This window comes from Homalodisca vitripennis, chromosome 2, assembly GCF_021130785.1.
Source record: "Homalodisca vitripennis isolate AUS2020 chromosome 2, UT_GWSS_2.1, whole genome shotgun sequence".
Lineage (NCBI taxonomy): Eukaryota > Metazoa > Arthropoda > Insecta > Hemiptera > Cicadellidae > Homalodisca > Homalodisca vitripennis.
Genome location: NC_060208.1, coordinates 81,425,328 through 81,445,740, shown reverse-complemented (window position 1 = coordinate 81,445,740; position 20,413 = coordinate 81,425,328). Strand labels below are relative to the sequence as shown.

Below are 20,413 nucleotides of genomic sequence, written 5' to 3'. Positions count from 1 at the left end.
TATCTTTGGCAATATAATCCGTAAGAAAAATAATGTCTGTTTGTATTCAAGTAGTACCGCAAAGAAAATTGCTTTAAATAGAGTGGTTATTTGATAAGGAGCAGAAAAAAATTTGATTTGAGATTAGGCCTTGTCACTAAATTCACCGCAGCCCAAAATTGGGCAGTGAAAACCCATACTTTGTGTGAAAAGAGTGCAATATCATCTCCTGCCAAGAAGCTAAACACACTAACGTGATTAACAAAATGAAGTTTGTTTTTATAATTAATTATAAATTACGATATAAACAATCTTATCAAAATTAGAAAACTTATCTTTAAACTTATTACATTACTACAAAAAAGGAACGACATACAATGTTGCGATAAGAATATGGGAGTTACATAATTTATATCGATAAATAAATTATAACATTGTGTAGACTAATGCTACCTAGCAACATTATTCTTATTGATCTACAACAACTTCTGACGAATTAATATTATATCAGAAGGCTGGCTGTTTTATCCAGTAGGAGGTTTGACCATTATTCCAACATAAAGCTTTCTTAAGGAAATGTTTAAACGTAATCAATTATTTAGTGATTTGCATTAAAATTCACTTTATGTTCAATAGATAAGAAACAAAAACTTATATGTTTCCCTTTGGTTTTGTTTTGGGGAATAATGTTCATTGCACTACACATAATTATCATGATATTGGGGATGTACACGGATTGCAGAGAAAACCGCATTTGTAATGCCGCCATTTTGAAATGAAAAGTGATAATAGGTGTTTTTTGTAATTTTCCCTTTAACATACCTACTAAATTTCATGTTATTTGCTCCAAATGGTTCTGAGATAAGATTCTTTAAATGAAAAACACTTTTGATTTCACAAACAGACACTAAACTAAGAAAGATAGTACATACGTTCATATGTACTTTTTTTGCTTGTTTTTGTGTCTACTATCATATCCTGAAGTTGCACCAACCTCTCGCGAAACACTCTGTATGTACTCAAAAATCTCTAAATACATATAAACAATTAGATCGCAAGGAAATTACAGATTTAGAAAAATTTTCATATTATTTACATTTGGGGTATTTTTTTTCAGAAAATACCTCTCTACAAGATTCTTAAATAAGTTGATAAATATCTTCACTCACAAGTAACAAAGTTTATCTAGCTAGTTCTTTACAGAAATTTGTTAACTGTATAGCTGGTTCATTTTAAATCTCGTAATTTATTCTAATAAAAGTCACCATTTAATTTATTGGCAGTGCTGTACAATCTATCAAATTTATCGTAAAATGAAAATAATTTCCTGGCATGAAATCAGCTAGCAGAGGGGTGGTCAAGGTATGGAAATTTAAATCATTGCTCAAATCCTATTCAATATTCGGAGCACTTACAAGTTGCTGTATACTTGAGTAACATATCTTAATATATTAACGACGTATTTTATCACACACATATCAATTTCGTACGCTATAGCATCGTGTAACTGATGATATAACACTCTGAGTGGTATACAGTTGTCAATGTTGGCGAGTCTAATCAGAACAATCTACAACTACACGATCTTGCTCATGACTGACCAGATAGGTGATAACACAACTAGCACTAAAAAAATAAACCAAATTTCAGGAAAATTGGTTTCCAATATTCAATCATGTTATTGAGATTAATCAGAAAAGTTTGAAAAATATTTGGTTGACTTTACTCTGTAAATGTTAAATTGAACATACTAAGTAATTACATCAATTATATAGCTTACACCAATTGTGAATCATATATTTGAAAGCCATTAGCAAAACAAAGATCTATTTTTACCGATTTTAAACGCACAAAGGGCTTTTAATGAGGTATGTTAATTGCATTGTGATACTTCTCTATTGTAGTTTGTCATAAGAGACCATGGTGAAAAGCTTTGCAATAGCTTTCTTGGAGAAGTTCTTTTTCAGCGTATTTAAGCTGGCAATTTTCGCAATCCCAGTTTTTCGTAAGTTTCCATAATGTTTAATTACTATTGCAGATGTACAGATTTAAAAGCAACAAATTCTTTAGAAAGTATCAACGGTTTCCAAATTTCACGGATGAACACTAGTTTATGGTTTTGTCTAAATCATTGACTGACAATAAATTGACATGAACGTTTTAGAAACCCTCTATGACTCAATAACTTAATGTACTATTTCCTTTCAGAGGAACCTATACTGGCGGCCATCTTGACCCATAAAAAGATGTTAAACCTCAAACACTGTTATGCCCTTATTTGAGGTCATATAGTATTAGGAGAACACTTTTTTTAACTGAACCCCAATTTTAAAGCAATTAATGTTGTTAATTAGTTAATATGATGAGTGAAAAATGGTGAGTTTTCTGTACTTTCCAAAAATCACTCTGTTACGTATTTTTTGTTAATAATTTTTTTTATTTATTGAATTTATATTCTAGGGATGTATTTACTCCAACTAAATTACTGTTAACCAAATAAATTTACATTATGAGGCTTGGTCGTAAATGTATAATTAAATTCGAAAATAAATCTGTATTCTTCTTACAAGAGAACTTTTTAAAATTGTGACGACCATTACCGTTCTTTCGTAGACTATATTATACTTATTAGTTACCCTAAAACCTGTCACTGTTACTGTTTCTGTGACGTTAACAGATATAAAACGGTTAAAAGAGTTACGAACAATGTAGGGTCGTAAATTAAAAGTGCAAACTCTATTATTGTTTAATATCTTGTTGTTTTTGTACCTACTGTTGTCCAAGAATATAAACTTATAACCAGTAACCTCCTTTTTGTGGTCTACATAAAACGTTCCTCATATACTGAAACAGATATTATGTTGAACAGTTAATCGTATACTTAACACACCAGTTAGAAGACAGCTATTTGATGTTTTAGTGCCGTATGAATGTCTAATTTGACTTTATAATGTAGCAATTGGAAGATTTAGTATTTAAATTCCATTAAATTTTTTACTTTAATCATTTATGTTTGAATTTTTTGTTACTCAATCACACGAATTATAGTTGGCAGATTTAATGGAAATTCGGTATGTACACTGCATAAATATAAGAATAAAGCATAATGTTCAGAAACATTAATTTGCTAAAATATTTTCTCATAAATTTGGTATTCCATGAGCAAAATACAATCTCCTAGTTTGCTTCAAATAATTATGATACAGTATTAGTATTTTGCAACCTTTCCTGTAGATAGCAGCAGTAACGAATCCAATCAAGTTTATGTTAGATAGCCTACCTGAAATTAGTTTCCTTTGTCAACATGGGAAATTTACTGTAGCTGAAGGAGAAAACGAAGGAACCGGGCACTAATATGACTCAACGAACCATTCGGTCTGTGGCTACAATTTGAGGAAACAAACGAGCGCAGTAAACAACGTTCTTGGTCAGGGTAAGAAAGCAAACTCATCTGAGGAAAATATAATTCGTTGGAACCAGAAGTGCTCTTTCACGGGCAAAACCTAAAAATAGAAGTATATGTATGACCTTAAAAACGCCTTAAAACGCCTTAAAAACGAATCATGGACCCACGGTGTGATATATTACGATCTCGACCCATTCCTCAGTAAGACTCGATTAGTTGATTGAATCGTATGTATAGAGAGAGAGAGAGAGAATTTTCTTTATTCCAAACTTAGGTATATTATATTAAAAAAGAATATGCCTACGATGTCCCAGATGTTCAGCAGGAAATTGTGTGCGAGTGTATATAGGTTGGTGTCCTCCTCCGTAGACAAGTCGATACAGTCACGGCTCTCTAACCGATAGATCACAGGTTCAAATCTCGGGGAGGCCCAATATGATAGGAATAATAGCCACAGTGGCCAAATACAAGACAGCATAGCCAAGAGCTGAGGCTTAAAAGAGAATAAAAAAATATCAAAACCGCTTCCATGTTGACATGCCAATGACTGACAAAGAGATGGAGAACATATGAATCTACTTTTTATTTATAAATGTGATGTTCATGTTAGAATTTTAAATGGTCACATGATTTGAGAACTATGCAAAACTTTTTAAATCGCTACAAATGCAAGCGGTATACAAAGGTATGTATTGTATAATAGACATTCTTACTGCATTGAATTATTTTCAAAAATATTCTTTATCGTAGATTTTTAGTTTTTAACAAAATTGAGTATTTTAGTTCCGAGAAAAGATATTGTACTGCGGTTTAACAATTACAAATAGAATATCTTTAAGGATTTGTATGTGAATAGAATAGAACCTGATGTGAATTTATAAATGGATTTTTTTCATAAAGCATTTATTTTATAAAGTTTATGAGGGGCAATATCGAGAACGTTGAGGTACGGTTAGACCTCGACCTCTAAGTCATTTAATCTGTCAACATGAGGAGAATCTATAAAACTGTATGTTCTGCTCTGTTAGAGAAACAAAGACTACTTAACTGTCAACAGTTGAAAATAACATTATGTGGACATTGAAGTGATATTCTAAAATATTAGTTCCGTCCTCAGTTAATCTCATATACAATCTGACCTTTCTCCTGTTCTAGCTCAGCAGCAAAACTATTCCAACTACTCTTTCGGATGGGCAGATGATGTCTTCTATGGGCGCCTTAAAAACGAATCATGGACCCACGGTGTGATATATTACGATCTCGACCCATTCCTCAGTAAGACTCGATTAGTTGATTGAATCGTATATAGAGAGAGAGAGAGAATTTTCTTTATTCCAAAACATACATTGAGCTACGTTAAATGTAAACATCAACAACTGTACATGAATAGCGTCAATAACTATAAAAATCTAAAACTAATACTAAAACTTATATTAAAACTAACACTAACATTTACGATCATTTTTTAAGCAGTTTTCTGCTAATTGTTTGATAATAATTCTCCAATTGAGTATAAAGCTCTATTTGTGAAATATTTTTTTACTTCACTATCAAACATTTTGGCATTGTAATGTTTTATTTCTTTGGGTAAACAGTTAAAACATTTTTTCCCCATATATTCTATTTTCATTTCATAGAATGTCAAGTTATGTTTGTCAGTGCTGATTTTATTACGTGTATTGTAGTCATGCTTTACTGTTAAAAATTTTGTAGAATTACTTTTAACATATTTAATGACCTCCGTAACATAAAGACTATAAATTGTTGGAATTTTGAGCTCACTAAACAGGTGTTTTACTGAGTCTCGTCTGTTTAGGTTTAATATTATTCTAACTGCTTTTTTTTGCATTTTTAGTATCTTGTCAAGATTTTGTTTGGATGTTGCTCCATAGATACTTATTCCATATGCTAAATGTGAATGAATGAGTGCGTAGTAAATTTTTTTTAGAGCACTTTGGTTGCATATCTTTGACATACGCCGTAAGGCGTAGATTCCAGATGATATTTTATTTAATACATTGTTAACATGTTTATTCCAAGAAAGGTGTTCATCTATGATTAAACCTAAAAATTTGGTACAATTTTCTTGTGTTATGAGATCATTGCCAATTATAAGTGATGGTTGAATTTTGTGCCGATTTTGTTTTGTCGAGAACATTATGAAATTGGATTTTTTTGAATTCAATAACAGATTATGATTTTTTAAGAATTCTTCAATGGCTGCTAGCTCAATATAAGCAGAAATCTCTATCTCTTCGTTCGAATTGCCCGTTACTACCATATTAGTGTCATCTGCATATATACACATTTTACTTTGATTAATATTTTTGGTTATCCCTCCAAGATAACAAATAAAAAGTAGGGGTCCCAATATTGAGCCTTGGGGAACGCCATACTTGATTGTTTGCTGGGCTGAGACGACCTTCCTTAAATAAGTGTTGCCCTTGATATTTTCTGTGAACTGTGTTTCCACGTATTGTTGCCTATTGTTAAGATAGGAAGTAAACCAATTTAGTTCTTTTTTACTATTCCTAAATTTTTAAGTTTGTTTAACAACAGCACATGGGATACACTGTCAAAGGCACGTGATAAATCAAGGAAAATACCTATAACTTTTTTTCTGGCATCAACTGAATTTATAATATTTTCAATGAATTCTATACTTGCTGTAATAGTTGATTTGCCTGGTAAAAACCCATGCTGTTCTTCATCTAATAATTTATTTGATTCTAAAAATTTAAGTAATTGATTGTAAACAATACGTTCAAAGATTTTTGAGAAGGAGGGTAGAATCGACACTGGTCTATAACAAGAAACTTCTTTTATATCATCTTTTTTAAAGATTGGGATGACTTTCGATATTTTTAATTTTGAGGGAAAATGTCCCGAAATAAGAGAAGAGTTAATTAAATGTGTTAAAGGTTTCTTGATGAATTCTACTAAACCTTTAATTACTGTCATTGGAATTTCATCTACACCGGCAGAGTACTTATTTTCAAAAGAGAGAACGATCTTTTCTACTTCTTTTTCAGTTACTGGTTTGAAGGAAAATGTATTTTTCATATTGTAATTGATGTTTTGTTGGGCTTGACTAATCTTTTGTGGCTTTATATTTGGTACTATTAATTTGTCAACTATATTTATAAAGAAATCATTAAAAAATTCACAAATTGCTCTTGGATTACTGATTAGCAACCCTTCTTTGCGCAGTGTTATGTTCTTAATTTTCTGTTGTGATTCTCTCAAATATGAGTTAACTATACTCCAAGTGGTTTTGGCTTTATTTGAGGATCTTAAAATTTTGTTACTCATAATATTTTTTTGTGTGCTGGCAATATCTTGATTCAGTGATCTCCTTTTTTTATTAATGATTGGTTTAAGACTTAAGTTTTTTGAGGATCTAAACATTTTTTCTAGTTCCACTAATTCAGTTTTTTTTTATTCCTCAGATCATTTGTTAACCAATTTTGAGTTTTGAATGGTTTTTCTGTAACTGTTACTTTTGGGAAACTTACATCAAAATAATAGAAAAATGTGTTATGAAATATGTCATATTTGTTTTCTACAGGGGCCTGATAGACTTCCAACCACTCTTCAGCTTTGAGATATTTGAAAAATAATTCATAATTACATTTATCAAACTTTCTACATACTGTTTTTGTGTTATTTCTATGACTACTGTGAATGTCCATTATTTTAAGATATTGAGCATCGTGATCCGCAATTTTGGTTACTAAACCACCTGCTAATAACTTATTACTTTTAATATTTGTAATAAAATTATCTATGGCTGACTTTGAATTGTGAGTTACTCTAGTTGGAAAATCTATTTTGTAATCCATATTGTACATTTTAAGAATATTGCAAAACTTATAGTAAATATTATCTTTTTTTTAACACATTTATGTTTAGATCTCCGGTAATTATGACATTGACGTATTTATTGCAAAGAGTATCAATGAGGGTTTCCAATTTGTTCAGAAAAGAGTTTACATAACAATAGTCAGGGGACCGATATATACAAGCCAAAACAAAAAAATAATTCCCAATTTTAAATTCTGTTACACAACATTCATACTCTTTTTCTGTTACCATTTCCTGTACCTCGGGGATCAAGACAATTTTGCTAGTAATATTTTTTTGAGCCAAAATTATAACCCCACCACCAAGAGCACCTTTACGAGAAAAAAACGACCTCACTGTGTAATTTTCTATGTTGAGACATTCCAAGTCCGCTTCGGTCATTTTATGTTTATATACAGAATTAATGACTGTGGGTTTGTTTTTATTCCAGATGAACACGTCCAAAGTTATAAAACTACGTTTGAATTGGTTCGTTTACTGTAGATAAGAAATGATTTAATGTCAGGCATTATAATTTAGAATAGCTGTTCGGATTGTAAGGATTTTATTTTAAATGTAAAATAAATTAAATTCCTTCGTGTTTAAAAGTACCTGTCTTAATATTAACAACAAATTTCAGGATATGTTCAAATAGTAAATGTATTTTAAAATATGTATAAAAATGAAAATATGATAGTACCTTGTAAATTATAAATGTTCAAGTAAATGTCTATTTTCCATTCATGTTTATAAGACACTTTGTGCTTGCCTTGATCAAAATAATCTCAAAATATCGCAAAATACTTTGCATAGGCCTATAAAATGTTATTTTAGTAAGACCAGGTTATAATGAGACAAACTCCAGTAATTTAAATACTATTTAACAACTGATTAATTAAGCTCTATTCATTTTAGCCCTAACAAAGCTAAATTGCTGGATTTCAACGTTTTTTTCTTTCCTACAAGTAAAAAACATTTATGTGAATACATGACCACACTGAAATTTACAAAAAGTCTCTTTTAATTTGTGGAGTAAAAGCAATTTCTCTTGTTAATTCGTGTATAATCTACCATATGACTACACAATTATATTTCCAAAGGTAGTTATTATCTATAAATGTTAAATCAACCACTTTTAAGATAATTTAAATTAATTAGTAATAAAATTTACAGAGGGCTCAGAGTTCTGTCTTATATCTAAGCAGCGTTAGGCACATTTCTATATTCAAGATAAGCTGGAATAGTTCTTTTTAATTTTTGTCAAGGTAGCTTTTTATTTTTGGTTGATAATACTGAAAACAGGTAAATTAACAAAACAAGTAAAATAACAATTTCTTATCTAACAGCTCCAGAAATGGTGCACGCTATCAATCATGTGATCCACTACTTCAACAGTTTGGATGTCTGTATGCAATGGCTGCAACGTATCCCCTTTAGCTTTGATGACAACGTGAAAGACTACATATCCTTCGTACACCACAGGTACGCTCAGCCACGTATTAATGTGGTGAGGTCGGTTTTCGGTTGGATTTTAAACATTTTTGAACACAAGAAGTAGATTGTAAGGTGTGTGCATGCAACTTTAAGAATTAAACGCCCCAGCAACTCACCATGAACTCCTCTACACGACAAAACACTTTAGACGACAAAAGGCTTTTTAAGCGAGTTTTGGAATGGTTTTGAATTTTTGAATTTGTTATACTTGAAGGTTACAGTTTTATATTTGTATTGATTAAACCAATACCAGTATTGATTAATGCTGATAGATGAGGTCATACAAAACGTAGATAATACTGTTTTGATCACTACATGTGTAGTGGTAGGTATTTGAAGCAAAATTGACTGCCACCTTATAATTGGATCCAAAGAAAAATTTGCATTATTGTATTTTGCAAAAAACCAAATTCACATAAATATTAAAAATATATAAGAAGTTGTATTCTTAGCTTAAATGATGGTTGGTGATATTTTAACTGATTGAAAAAGTAATCTGTGGACTGTGCAGAGATTCACCCAACAAAGTATTTTGTTCCTCGAAGATCAACCGAGTCGGTGGACAACAGCAGATCAAACTAGGAACTTTCTGTGTACAAGAGAAGCTAAAGGTTCCTCTAAGACTCGAGAACACCGTCCTGCATGAGATGGTTCATGCCATGGGCCTCCACCACGAACACCAGAGGCCTGACAGAGATTGTTACATCTACATACCACCTCAGTGTGAGTAGGATTCACACGTACTAGTGTTGAAAAATATTGTAAAAAAAAGGAAAACATTGTTCGTTATTGGAATTGGATCAAGGGAATTGGCGGAATAAGAGTAAAAAGAAGGAAAACCTCTCCTGTTTTTGTAAATCAAAAGAATGATAGAAGACGACAAATTCTTTAGGCAGCCCCGTTTATTAAAAATATTCAAGAAGGCAGCCATTGGTAATTTTATTTAGAATATCACACAGCAGACCAAAGGCTAACCGTTTCTAATCACAACCAAACCTAGTAAAATTATATTAATTCAATTACGCATATAAAAAATGCTGTGGACAAGTTGATTAGCAATCTATGTTTCGATTGAAAATATGATGTCTAGCTGTGAGGTTTCTTCATTATTTTTCTAACATAAAATTCTAAAAATATAGTGTAATTGTTAAAACCGTTTAAAACTTATATTTTAAATTTTAAATTAAATACTGTTTCAACTATATTATTACCAAATATAGAGAAAACCTTTACCAAAACATTTATGATTTTGTACAAGTTTATCACCATATATTGCATGTGCTTGATTAGCATTATGTATTAAGATTTTTTATAGGTGCATGGATTCCAATCCTGAAACAGTGTTCTAATTTAGTAAAATATAGCTAATAACAATAACACGTACCTTCGTCAAACAGTTCAAGCTGTAGTCATTAACACTACTCTAGTTTCAACTTCTAGTACATCATCTTCTTGCATCAGCTTAACAAGTATTAAAAGCAAGGATTATCCATCTGGCGTCATCATATTTTAAAATTTACGAACACAGCACAAAACAAAACGAATAAATAAATAACAATGAAAAAAAAACAACGTTTATAGACTTTTTATACACGAATACTAAGTAGATAAAACACCGCAACTGGAAGAAGACATGACAACTGACACTACATGATTCCAGTTCCTGGTGCAACGACGTTATCTGTTCAGAGAAAAAGAATAACAAAACACTATCTGATAATAAAACATAAAATGAAAAACAAGACAAGTACATATTATATAGTATAGTAAAAATGACCTTAAATCTCATGGCGATAACCTAGTCTTTAAGACAACAAACCACACCAGGAACATTTTGAGATGCAAATCTCATAACTCAGACAAAAAAGCTCAAACCGGCGTTTATAATCTAACTAGTTCGATTGCTAACATAGTTTTTACATCAGACAGACATTTCAAAAAGTATTTAGAAAACGACGTAAGGGAATCTTATTTATACAATTTTTTAAAGAACAACATTATTAAAAATCAACTAATTTTATGAAATTATATCAGACTAAAAGTCTTAGTTTTTATAAACCATAAATGAATAAAAAAGCAGGTTACTCACTGAAACTATAAATCAAATATGTACTGAACTATAAAATATTCAGTTTTCTTTCAGCTGTTTTTTTATTTGGACCTATTACAAAATTACCTAACTTTCTACTTTAAATGCCTGTAGTTTCTTGTGGAGTAATACAATTTTATTATACTTTTTATAACCTCATGGTTGTTATCTTCAAGGGCTATAAATTTAAAATAAAAAAATATTTTCCCTATCAAAAATTTATTACACCACCTTAAGAGCTGGCTGTACTAGTGGTCATCTTGATTGTAGCCTAATAAGAACAGTGTTGAACTTCATACATTTTTACAACGTAATCTTTAGTCTGGGTGGTCTCTTTTCAAAGGAATAATTATTTCACATCCAAACGCTTTTTACTTTTTTTATTTTTCTATAGGTTATTTTGAAAAAAATTAAAATTATTTGTATTTCATAGTTTGAATACCTACTCAAAATGTATAAACTATTAAGAAAATCTAAATAGACACATAGATGCGTATTAATTATATGTTAAAAATGAGAAATATTCCATAATGCTACAATAATAAATAAGAGCATAAAAGTACCTGATGGTTAACATTGATCTTATGAGTAAAACGCAATGTAGTTTCTCTACAGCTGGCTCTTGAAGACCCCATCAACATAACCCTTCTTTTAAAATCTGTCCTAACACTCCACATAATGAGATCCTTAAAGTAATGTGACGTGCCATGTGTGGCGTAGATATCCCATCTTCATCCTGTTGACACTCTGTAAATACATTGAAGTTCATAATTTATTCCATTTATAATGCAAACGTTTTGTTTAAATAAAATTAATTAGACAATATTTGGTTATTTTGGTGTCACCCCACCAGGGATTTGAATATTCTAATGATTCTTTCAGTGGCTGCCAGACCACGGTACACAAGAGTAAAGGGATCCTATTTTCCTTCTGGGTTTCCATAAGACCTATACAGTGTAATGCATTACCCAACCTCTCAGCTTAGGGTTCACAAAGGTGTAAGTATGAGACCTATACTTGTTTTGAGAAGACTAAGTATGTTTTCTTTCTCCTCTCTGATATTTTATGAGAGATAGCTTCAACATGGTCATGACCCTACAGGGATATGAACAAGATAAATGCCAATATATGCCATAGTTTTCTTTTCTGATCTACTTGTGTTGGGAAAGACACTATTGTGGAGAAAGACACCAGATTAATAACGATATATTCCTATAATATGAAAAATAGCACTGGGAGAAATATTGCTACAAGATTCTTAATGAACTATAGTAATAGAAATTTTACTTATAAATGTAGATGTGATCATTTCACATACTACGAAAATTTTGTGTCCATTTCTTTGAACTATAGAGCTATATTTTTTGTCAGATTTTTACAAATATTTCCAAAATCTTTTCTCTTGCAAATATGAAACCTAAGTTACTTATTAAATCAAAGGGACAGAGCTGCATTTTAAAAAATATTATGAGTACTTATTAAGTAATGGGTCATATTAGTTTAATCTTGACAAAACTTCACATAACAATTTTATAGATTGATTTCTACACCAAGGCTAAAATTTGAAACAAATATGATCAGAGGGAGTGATGAAGCCCTACAATATAGGCAGTGAATTACACGACCGGTCTGAATCTCTTATCAAAAATTGGCAAGAATATTATATGGTTTATGTGTTAACTAACACAGGATTAGTAATAAACATGCTTTGAGAGAAGAGATTACAGCCCCAAGGTGAATACAATAATCAACAACACAACTCTGGACGCCTGCGTAAATCTTGACATAGTAATTTTATTCATTGATCCCAAATTCCAGGGCAATTTTAAAAAAATATTGTCAAATATTTTTCCTTAATATGGAGAGTTTTATTTATTCCAACTGTTATAAGCAGATCATTTTGTGCACAACATTTATCACAATAAAACTGTTCTAGGCAATTATGTAGGTTTATTAGTTTTAAAATTTGCACTTTATTTTAATCAAATACTATTTTATGATGAAATAATATTGTTTAGTTTTAGCATTGTTAGTGGGGGCAAAAATTGGGCAAAGGCTGCAATAATAACTTCTGAGTGTAAAGGTCAATTATCGAATGTTACGTCTGTACCAGAATACAGTGAGGCTAGGACGTCAAAATGTGACTCTGTCTGAGCTCGATTTACACAAACTGAACCATCTCTACTGTGGGCGGAAGAGCTACTGTGAGGAACATAATACATGTGCCACCTTCTATGACTTCGCCAAAACCGATCCACTGTGCTGGCGCAAAGGGCCGAAATATGCCAGCGATCCACGGAACTTCTCCAATTCATTCAGTGATGATGACGATATAAGCGACGGGGATGAGTAGGTTACTTCTATAATTTTTTAATAAACCAGCGTTTTATATTCTTTCTTGATCGGTTTATTGTTGTCTTTGGGTGGATAATTTTTATTACCTTTATAATTTATATTATATGAGGTTAGCTACAAATTAGCCACAGCTCCCATATAGTCTCTATAGTCACTGAGTGAAGTTCATTAAGCAGATTCAACCAAAATCTTCATTTTTCAGGTCCTAGTAAGCAGTAACTAAATTATTATTGATCAATTAATAACATTCAAATAAAGCAAAAAATAAATACTTAAAGTTATTGGGTGAAGCGCACAGGAGGAGAATTTATCTTGACTTAGAAATATATTTTAGGAAAATAAATCAGAGCTGATTGGTGGCTTACCTTACCAAAACTTGAGTAAAACCTCTTAAGTATGTGATATTAGTTAGTTAAGTAGTTTAAGTTGAAGCCTTCATATTTTTACAATAAAATAAGATTAAGAAGTTACATCTTGTGTTTTGAGATGTAAAAAGGTTTTTGTCAGATACAAACCAAGTAATAGCACGGAATTAACAGAACATAAATTTTCAGTTTCCCAAATGCAAATTTAGTATTTATAATTTCCTTTATTCTAAAAACAAAATTATATTTTCTTTATGTACTATGCTACACAACTGGATATTCTTGTTTTTTGCAGTTCTATTACTTCAAAATTGCTTATAAGGGCAGAGAATAAAAAAACCTATTTCAGCCCAGTCCGGAAAAACTTGATCCTATTTCTATATCCTATTGTAACTTTACTCAAACTACTAAGTCCGCACTTCCACTCCTGATTTCTATCATATTCCTTCACTTAATCAGTATAATCCTTACTTTATTTGTTTTATTTGTCAAAATACAGTTGAAGCTATCTCAGTCTTATATTTTAGAAGATATTAATTTAAACAACAATAATCGACTATCCATACTATGAGCAGTTAGATAGGATTTCCAGAGTTCTAAATTTGGTTTTCAACAAACATTGATAAGTGTTTGCAAAGTCTACTAATAATAAGTATTTTCTCCCAAGTCTCAGGACCCCAAAGGAAAGATAAACAATGTGAAGTCTATCATTTAATTATATCCTATTATTTTAATAAAACTTTCGGATTCCTTGCAGTTTCAAATTGATTAATTTGAATACTCATGAGCAGCACAAAAACTTTGGTGAATTGGTTTTATATAAAATAAATTGGGTGCAAGACAGTAAAGACAGTGTATGTGCGCCTTCTCAGTCGGATGATGGCTAGGAGAGTTTATTCACTTTTCGGTAATTTTGGCCAGCAAGCAATCCAACTGCAGTGTATGATTTTAGCTCAGCTTATTCCAATTATAGTAAAACAATTTAAATCACAAACATAGAATAGACACAATTTTTATTTCTCTCATCTCTTTAATATAGTGTTCGTTTAGAGAATGTTGAAGAAGAAGCTGATTGAAGAAAGAAAATAACCTTAAAATAGATGTTAAACATAACTAATATATTGTCATTATATTTCTATTATCCTAATTTTAGGTACAAGTTTAGAAATTTGTCAGTCAAATATACTGCTTCTATCACCACAAGTATCTCTTATATCAATATGGCTTTAAGAGAAATTGTTCAACTACATTAGGTTTTATGGTTGGCTTAATCTTAAATAGACCAGGGAAAATTAAAATTAAAAATATTCTGTTGATTTGTGAAAAGCTTTTGAATGCTTATTACATAAGTTATTAAGTAAAGAATTGAAGTGCAATATTCCATTGCTATATTGAAGTTTTTTAAGTAAAATATCAAGGAAACAATGCAAAGTGTTCATATAAATAATTCTAAATAGCTCAAGTTTCAGTTATTGGGATCTTTTTTATTCTAGATTGTAATGTATTAGCAACTTTTATTTTGTACTATTGACACATCTTATCAGTACACCTGAGTATTTAGAGTAATTATATCTCAATTAAAACTTACTTATAAACTAGCAAAAACGTGGTATTCAATTGATTAAAATAAAATTGAATCAGTATTACTCAAATAATAATATACTGAGAGGAGTAGTAAATATCCCTATAAAGTTCTTAGATCTATAGTAAATAGTGATCTATATTGCCTAAAACTCTCATATAGTCAGATTTATATACAAAATTGTACAAAAGTTTTTTATTTTATCATAAAAAAAATATCTGTGGAGTCTTTTAGTAAACTTTATTATTCTTCTGCTCGCTCATGACATCCATTTGAGGTAAATCATCCATTTCGCAAAATAAGGCTTTTGGATAATAAGAAGATTACATTACCTGCACATTACACATATATTGGATTCATCAAAAACAACTTTTATTTTAAGACACAAATTCATCTTGTTTTTTATAAAGAGTTGTTTTATGTTATTGTATGTTAAACTGCTATTTTGATACATCTCAGATGAGACTGGTTTCATTTATGACAACTGTCTCCTTTATTAAGAACATAAGGTTTGTGTAAATAAAAAATATGGTTTATAAATTGTTTATATAAAGCCTTTTCTGTTCTACTGATACATTTTTTAATTATAGCTTTTTAGATAACAGATTTTTATGAGTCACTAGTTTCCTCCTATGGTGAAGAAATCATTATGTACATTATTTTAAAATTTGTTAATGATTATAATTTATCTTTAACAATATACCTTGACAATATTCTTTAATATAATTAATGATGAATAAATTATTTATTGACTATTATTATTATTACTTGAACATGAAGTTCATACACAAAAGATCAACAAGATCTAGCAAAATTAACTCTTACATAACTATTATAAGCAAAATAACTTAATTCAGTGTGTTTAGAAGGGAGGTATGTCTTAGATCTATTAAAATCGAAGAACACATTGAGTATAACCTTCACGTTTGACTGCACTTGTCGACCCAGTATGCCTCCACTGGGATGATTGTGTCTTAGTTTCGACGTCATATCTGTAAACTCAGGTCTCATAATTTGTTATAACATGTTTCAGTAATTCTACATGGTCGTTGACTTAATTTAGTGACTCCTGAGCAACTTCCATTTGCTGCTGTTTTTGTTCAAAATTAAACAATTTTTTAACAAATTTTACTCCTACCCGTTTCATTCCCAAAACATTAGAAAAAAATGTCATGGAATGAGCCAACTGATATGCCAACATCATCAGAGACTTCTATAATCATAATATGGCGATCGTTCATAACCATTTCTTCCACTTTTTCATGTTTTCATTGGTGTCCGGAGCATTTGTCATTTTCAATGTCTTCAAGGGCATCTTTGAAACATTAATACCGCCAGTAAACCATTGTTTTACTCACAGCAGACTTACCATAGGTCTTTATTAACATTTCCTGCATTTTGTTACACTTTATTTCATTTTTCACGCAAAATATAATGATAATTCTTTGACCAAGGATAATCATAAAAATGAGTTAATAAAACAAGTCTAACCTTAGCAGCAGCCACTTAAAAAGTAAACAATGAATACAGCTGGAAATGTTATTTTACTTCAGGAGCATGAGCACCAATATAATAAATAAAAACTTGACAATCAGACCCTTCAAACGCATGAAACTATATATTTTCATTCCTTTTTCAACACACCTCGTATACGACAAAAAACCTTTCATTTTAGGAATCAAAATCCAGTGAGTTGTATTCAACTACCTCTTACTAACTAAACATTTCACATATTATTTTACCATTTTTTTTCAATTGAAGAAATGCAACAATGTTTTGTAAGGTATAAATTAAAACAAAGACAAAATGTCAAAAAATCAGTTTTAATCATAAACATTTGCCATATGAAAACTATACAGTATGGATGTGTATCGACAGTCTTTGAAAAATAACTTCCTCAGAACATTTCAAGCTATTGAGAAAACATTTCATGTTTAAAAAATGTGAACCTGTAACAACTTATAGTATAACAATACATCAAATAATTCAAAAAAGATTTAGAAATTAAATCTTTTACAAATATTTGTGAAGTAAAAACATTTGAAATAATTACAATAAATATTACAGTTAAGGGTGCTCTACCAGTAATGTGAAACAGCCTTTAGTAACATAAGACTGATAAAAACTAATTATCGCAGTTACGTTTCTGCTTATAAGCGCAGGTGATAATGATAGTGCATCCTTCACTCTTACATAGAAGTGATAGAGGCCCCTATTGTAAAGGATATGTTTTATCTATGAATGTATACCATGTCGCAACATGTACAACACCTAAACTTCGTAGTTAATTATAAAAATCGGTTTTTTGTTGCTATATTGTTAAAGACTAGTTTCTGCTTCTTTGCCTAGCTTCTAATGGTTTGTTTTAGCATTTTAAAAATAAAATACTGTACATAGAGGAATAATTTAATATCAAAGATAGGAACATGAGAAAATGTTTTTATTTATTTGGTAATACAATTTTCCCACTCTTCAACCTCAGTTGTAAGATAAGCACTCTCTTCAGTGTCCACATATCGCAACATTTGTGTTCACAGTCTTTGTAGATGTCTTGCAAGTCTTGCAATATTATCAAATTATCTCAGACCAAACCCATGTGAAAATCCCAGGCCTGAATTGAGATTCAAACCTAGATTTCCTCCCCAAAGCTAAAAACCAAGGTCTTTATTATTACATTTCACAAAGTTATATGAAATTCATAAGTGTGATAAGAGCACTATGAAAACACTATGTTTCATTCTATTAGTATTGATAAAACAAGTTACAATGTTATTTACAAAACTAAAATAATTTACTAAAGATAACAAAATGGTTTCACTCAACAATAAGAAAGACCATTAGTGAGTAAAATGTTGTACACTTTATTGAAGAGCACAATAAAATAAATTCTTTTTGCCATGCAGTGGCTGCGTTATGCATGGTGCCGACCATGTTTTGTTCTATGTTGCTGACAGAGTATATTCTTGTACCCTCCCTACAGAAAATTATTAACTGACCTAAAATAGCTAATCATGACCTAGACCAGTTTTGTTTTGAATAAGATAGTTTTGTTTGATTACTTATGTACCCCTTTATACATATATTCCAACATCATATTATTTATTTATAGATCAAACAAGAAAACAACAGAGCCTTGTCAATTACGGTCTAAACTACTCACTAATTGTAATAACATCATTAAAAATATAATAAATTACAGAGTAAACTGGATTTATATATATTTAATCAGAACTAGAATTAAGAGTTGTGCAGAAACCAGGCTTTTTACACTGGACCTGTCAAACTACTAGTGAATAGTCACTTAAAAATATTTCTACAATGTCAAGCAACTAGCAGTTTTTGCAGTCATCTTTTTAATCTAACTTATCCTACTGAAAATCTGATTTAAGTAGGGCAAATTGTATATTAGATTAGTTGGGATGTTTCACAGTTTAACTCAATGTATTGTTTATTGAATAATAAGGTGTAATAAGTGTGCAAAGAAATTATAAAGCTGCAATACAAAACGTTGGTTTGCTATTTCTGTTCCGCTACTCCAACAGAATGCAAAATAACGTGATTTTGTCTTCTACTTTTGACACGGGAAATTTTGTTCAAGAAAAAGGTTAGCTGGGGGTGGGGGGGGGGGGGGGTGGGGGGGGGGGGGGGTGGGGGGGGGGGGGGGTGGGGGGGGGGGGGGGTGGGGGGGGGGGGGGGTGGGGGGGGGGGGGGTATGATTATAGAGCAGCACATAGGCAAATAATAAACGCTGACTGCCATCTAAATCTTTGACTCTAAATCTAATATATAATGTAGGCTAACAGAGCAAAATCTGATAGGATTGTTCAAGACCATGCTATAAGTTTAATTTGTACTGCTCATTAACCACACACATAATCATCTTACCAAGCCATATCTGCTTAAAATGAGTAGTAGGTGTCAGAGACTATCACCACAGGGACCCAGTTTTGAATCCTGGTTCGGGCACATTTTCACTAAGGAATAATAATCTAGACAACTCTAAAATAATGCAACAGAACAGTCATGGGTTAGAGCTTCAAATCACCTAAACAAAGTTCATTTCAACGAGTAGGCTATGCTTCTTCTAAAATGTATTCTGACAACACTGTTTTGATGATAGCAGATATTATGTCTGATAATTTGGACTGTAATATCTTCATTTCTCTGGAGTTGCTATGGTGACATCACAGCCAGTAAATGAAGGAAAATTCACATTGGACAGTATGGCACGGGAAAGTACCAATCGGAAATGCCCCTGGGCATAAATGCTGGCTTCAAAGACACCACCCCGCAAAAAAAGAAAAAATATTCCTTGAGATAGTACCTAAATTCTAGCTCAGATCACTTGAGCACTTGTAAAGGTTAACACTTTAACTTTTTCTATTTATAATACATACGGACATATAAATTTATCTGCTTATATTGAATAATAACAAGTACCTAGTAGATTGAGGTCAACAGTATAATAATAACCTCTGTATAATACCACACTAAAGTACCACATTAATTTATTATTTTTATTTTTATATCTTAACAATAATTGTCTTATAATGTTACTACCTCAGTTTTTAATTAAATTTATAACATTAGAGATATTTTTCGATTAATTATGAAACAAGGAAAGTACTAAGTACGGGGAGACTTAGTAAGCGGCCTACACTCGTTATGAACCATTCAATATATTATTCAACTTTGATATGTAAAAATTTTACACATTAAGTTATAACAAACTACCGTAACAAGAAGAATCTCATAAATTACAATTTTAAAAACTTAAATTTAAAATAACATTACAAAATAACAAAACCAACTATGGCCTAGACTTAAGATATCAAAGAAACCTTACAATATTTATAACTTGCCCAGCTTGATATAAATTTAGTAACCGCTTTCTGAAATGGAGGAAAGAATTCTCCCCATGTATTACAAGGAGCCAAACCTACATGTAGGAGCTATTTAAACAAATTTCGTAATTTGTGAGAAATATCTAACATATTGTCTGACATATTTATCGCCATTTTCAAAGTCTCAAAATATTAATTACGTCTTGTTGTTTATTGTTTACATTAAAAATACTAGGCTATAACTAATAAGTTGAAATCATATGCTAAGTTAAATAAATTGTAATATCAAATTAAATCTTCGGATAAAAATAATCGAATCATTCGTTAATAGCTATCGGGTAGGGTACAATAAGCGGATCCGGTTTTTTTATATATCGAAATTAGTAAATGATATTACTTAATCATAACCACGTATATTGATTAATTAATTTGAACAATTAACTTAAATAATCTATA

At 30.8% G+C, this 20,413-nt stretch overlaps 1 protein-coding gene across 3 annotated transcripts; it reads left to right on the top strand.

Moving 5' to 3' along the window:
• Window positions 1-1,896: 1,896 nt before the first annotated feature.
• LOC124354260 (zinc metalloproteinase nas-12-like) lies at window positions 1,897-13,211 on the top strand. Of its 3 annotated transcripts, none has more exons than XM_046804586.1 (6): window positions 1,897-1,984; window positions 4,541-4,660; window positions 8,575-8,710; window positions 9,234-9,445; window positions 11,694-11,809; window positions 12,925-13,211. In XM_046804586.1, the coding sequence occupies exons 1-5, from the start codon at window positions 1,900-1,902 to the stop codon at window positions 11,753-11,755; spliced, it is 615 nt and encodes a 204-aa protein (XP_046660542.1). In that variant the 5' UTR covers window positions 1,897-1,899; the 3' UTR covers window positions 11,756-11,809; window positions 12,925-13,211. The 3 variants fall into 3 exon arrangements, with proteins under 3 accessions (XP_046660542.1, XP_046660543.1, XP_046660544.1); XM_046804588.1 differs by lacking the exon at window positions 1,897-1,984 and adding an exon at window positions 3,871-4,070; XM_046804587.1 differs by lacking the exon at window positions 11,694-11,809.
• Window positions 13,212-20,413: the final 7,202 nt, after the last annotated feature.

Excerpts from the sequence above, each read along its gene's own strand:
- LOC124354260 (XM_046804586.1), top strand. The coding sequence starts at position 1,900 with ATGGTGAAAAGCTTTGCAATAGCTTTCTTGGAGAAGTTCTTTTTCAGC. Across the intron at positions 1,985-4,540 it reads TTTCGCAATCCCAGTTTTTC|CTCAGCAGCAAAACTATTCC; the intron begins GTAAGTTTCCAT and ends CTCCTGTTCTAG. Across the intron at positions 9,446-11,693 it reads CATCTACATACCACCTCAGT|TGGCTGCCAGACCACGGTAC; the intron begins GTGAGTAGGATT and ends TGATTCTTTCAG.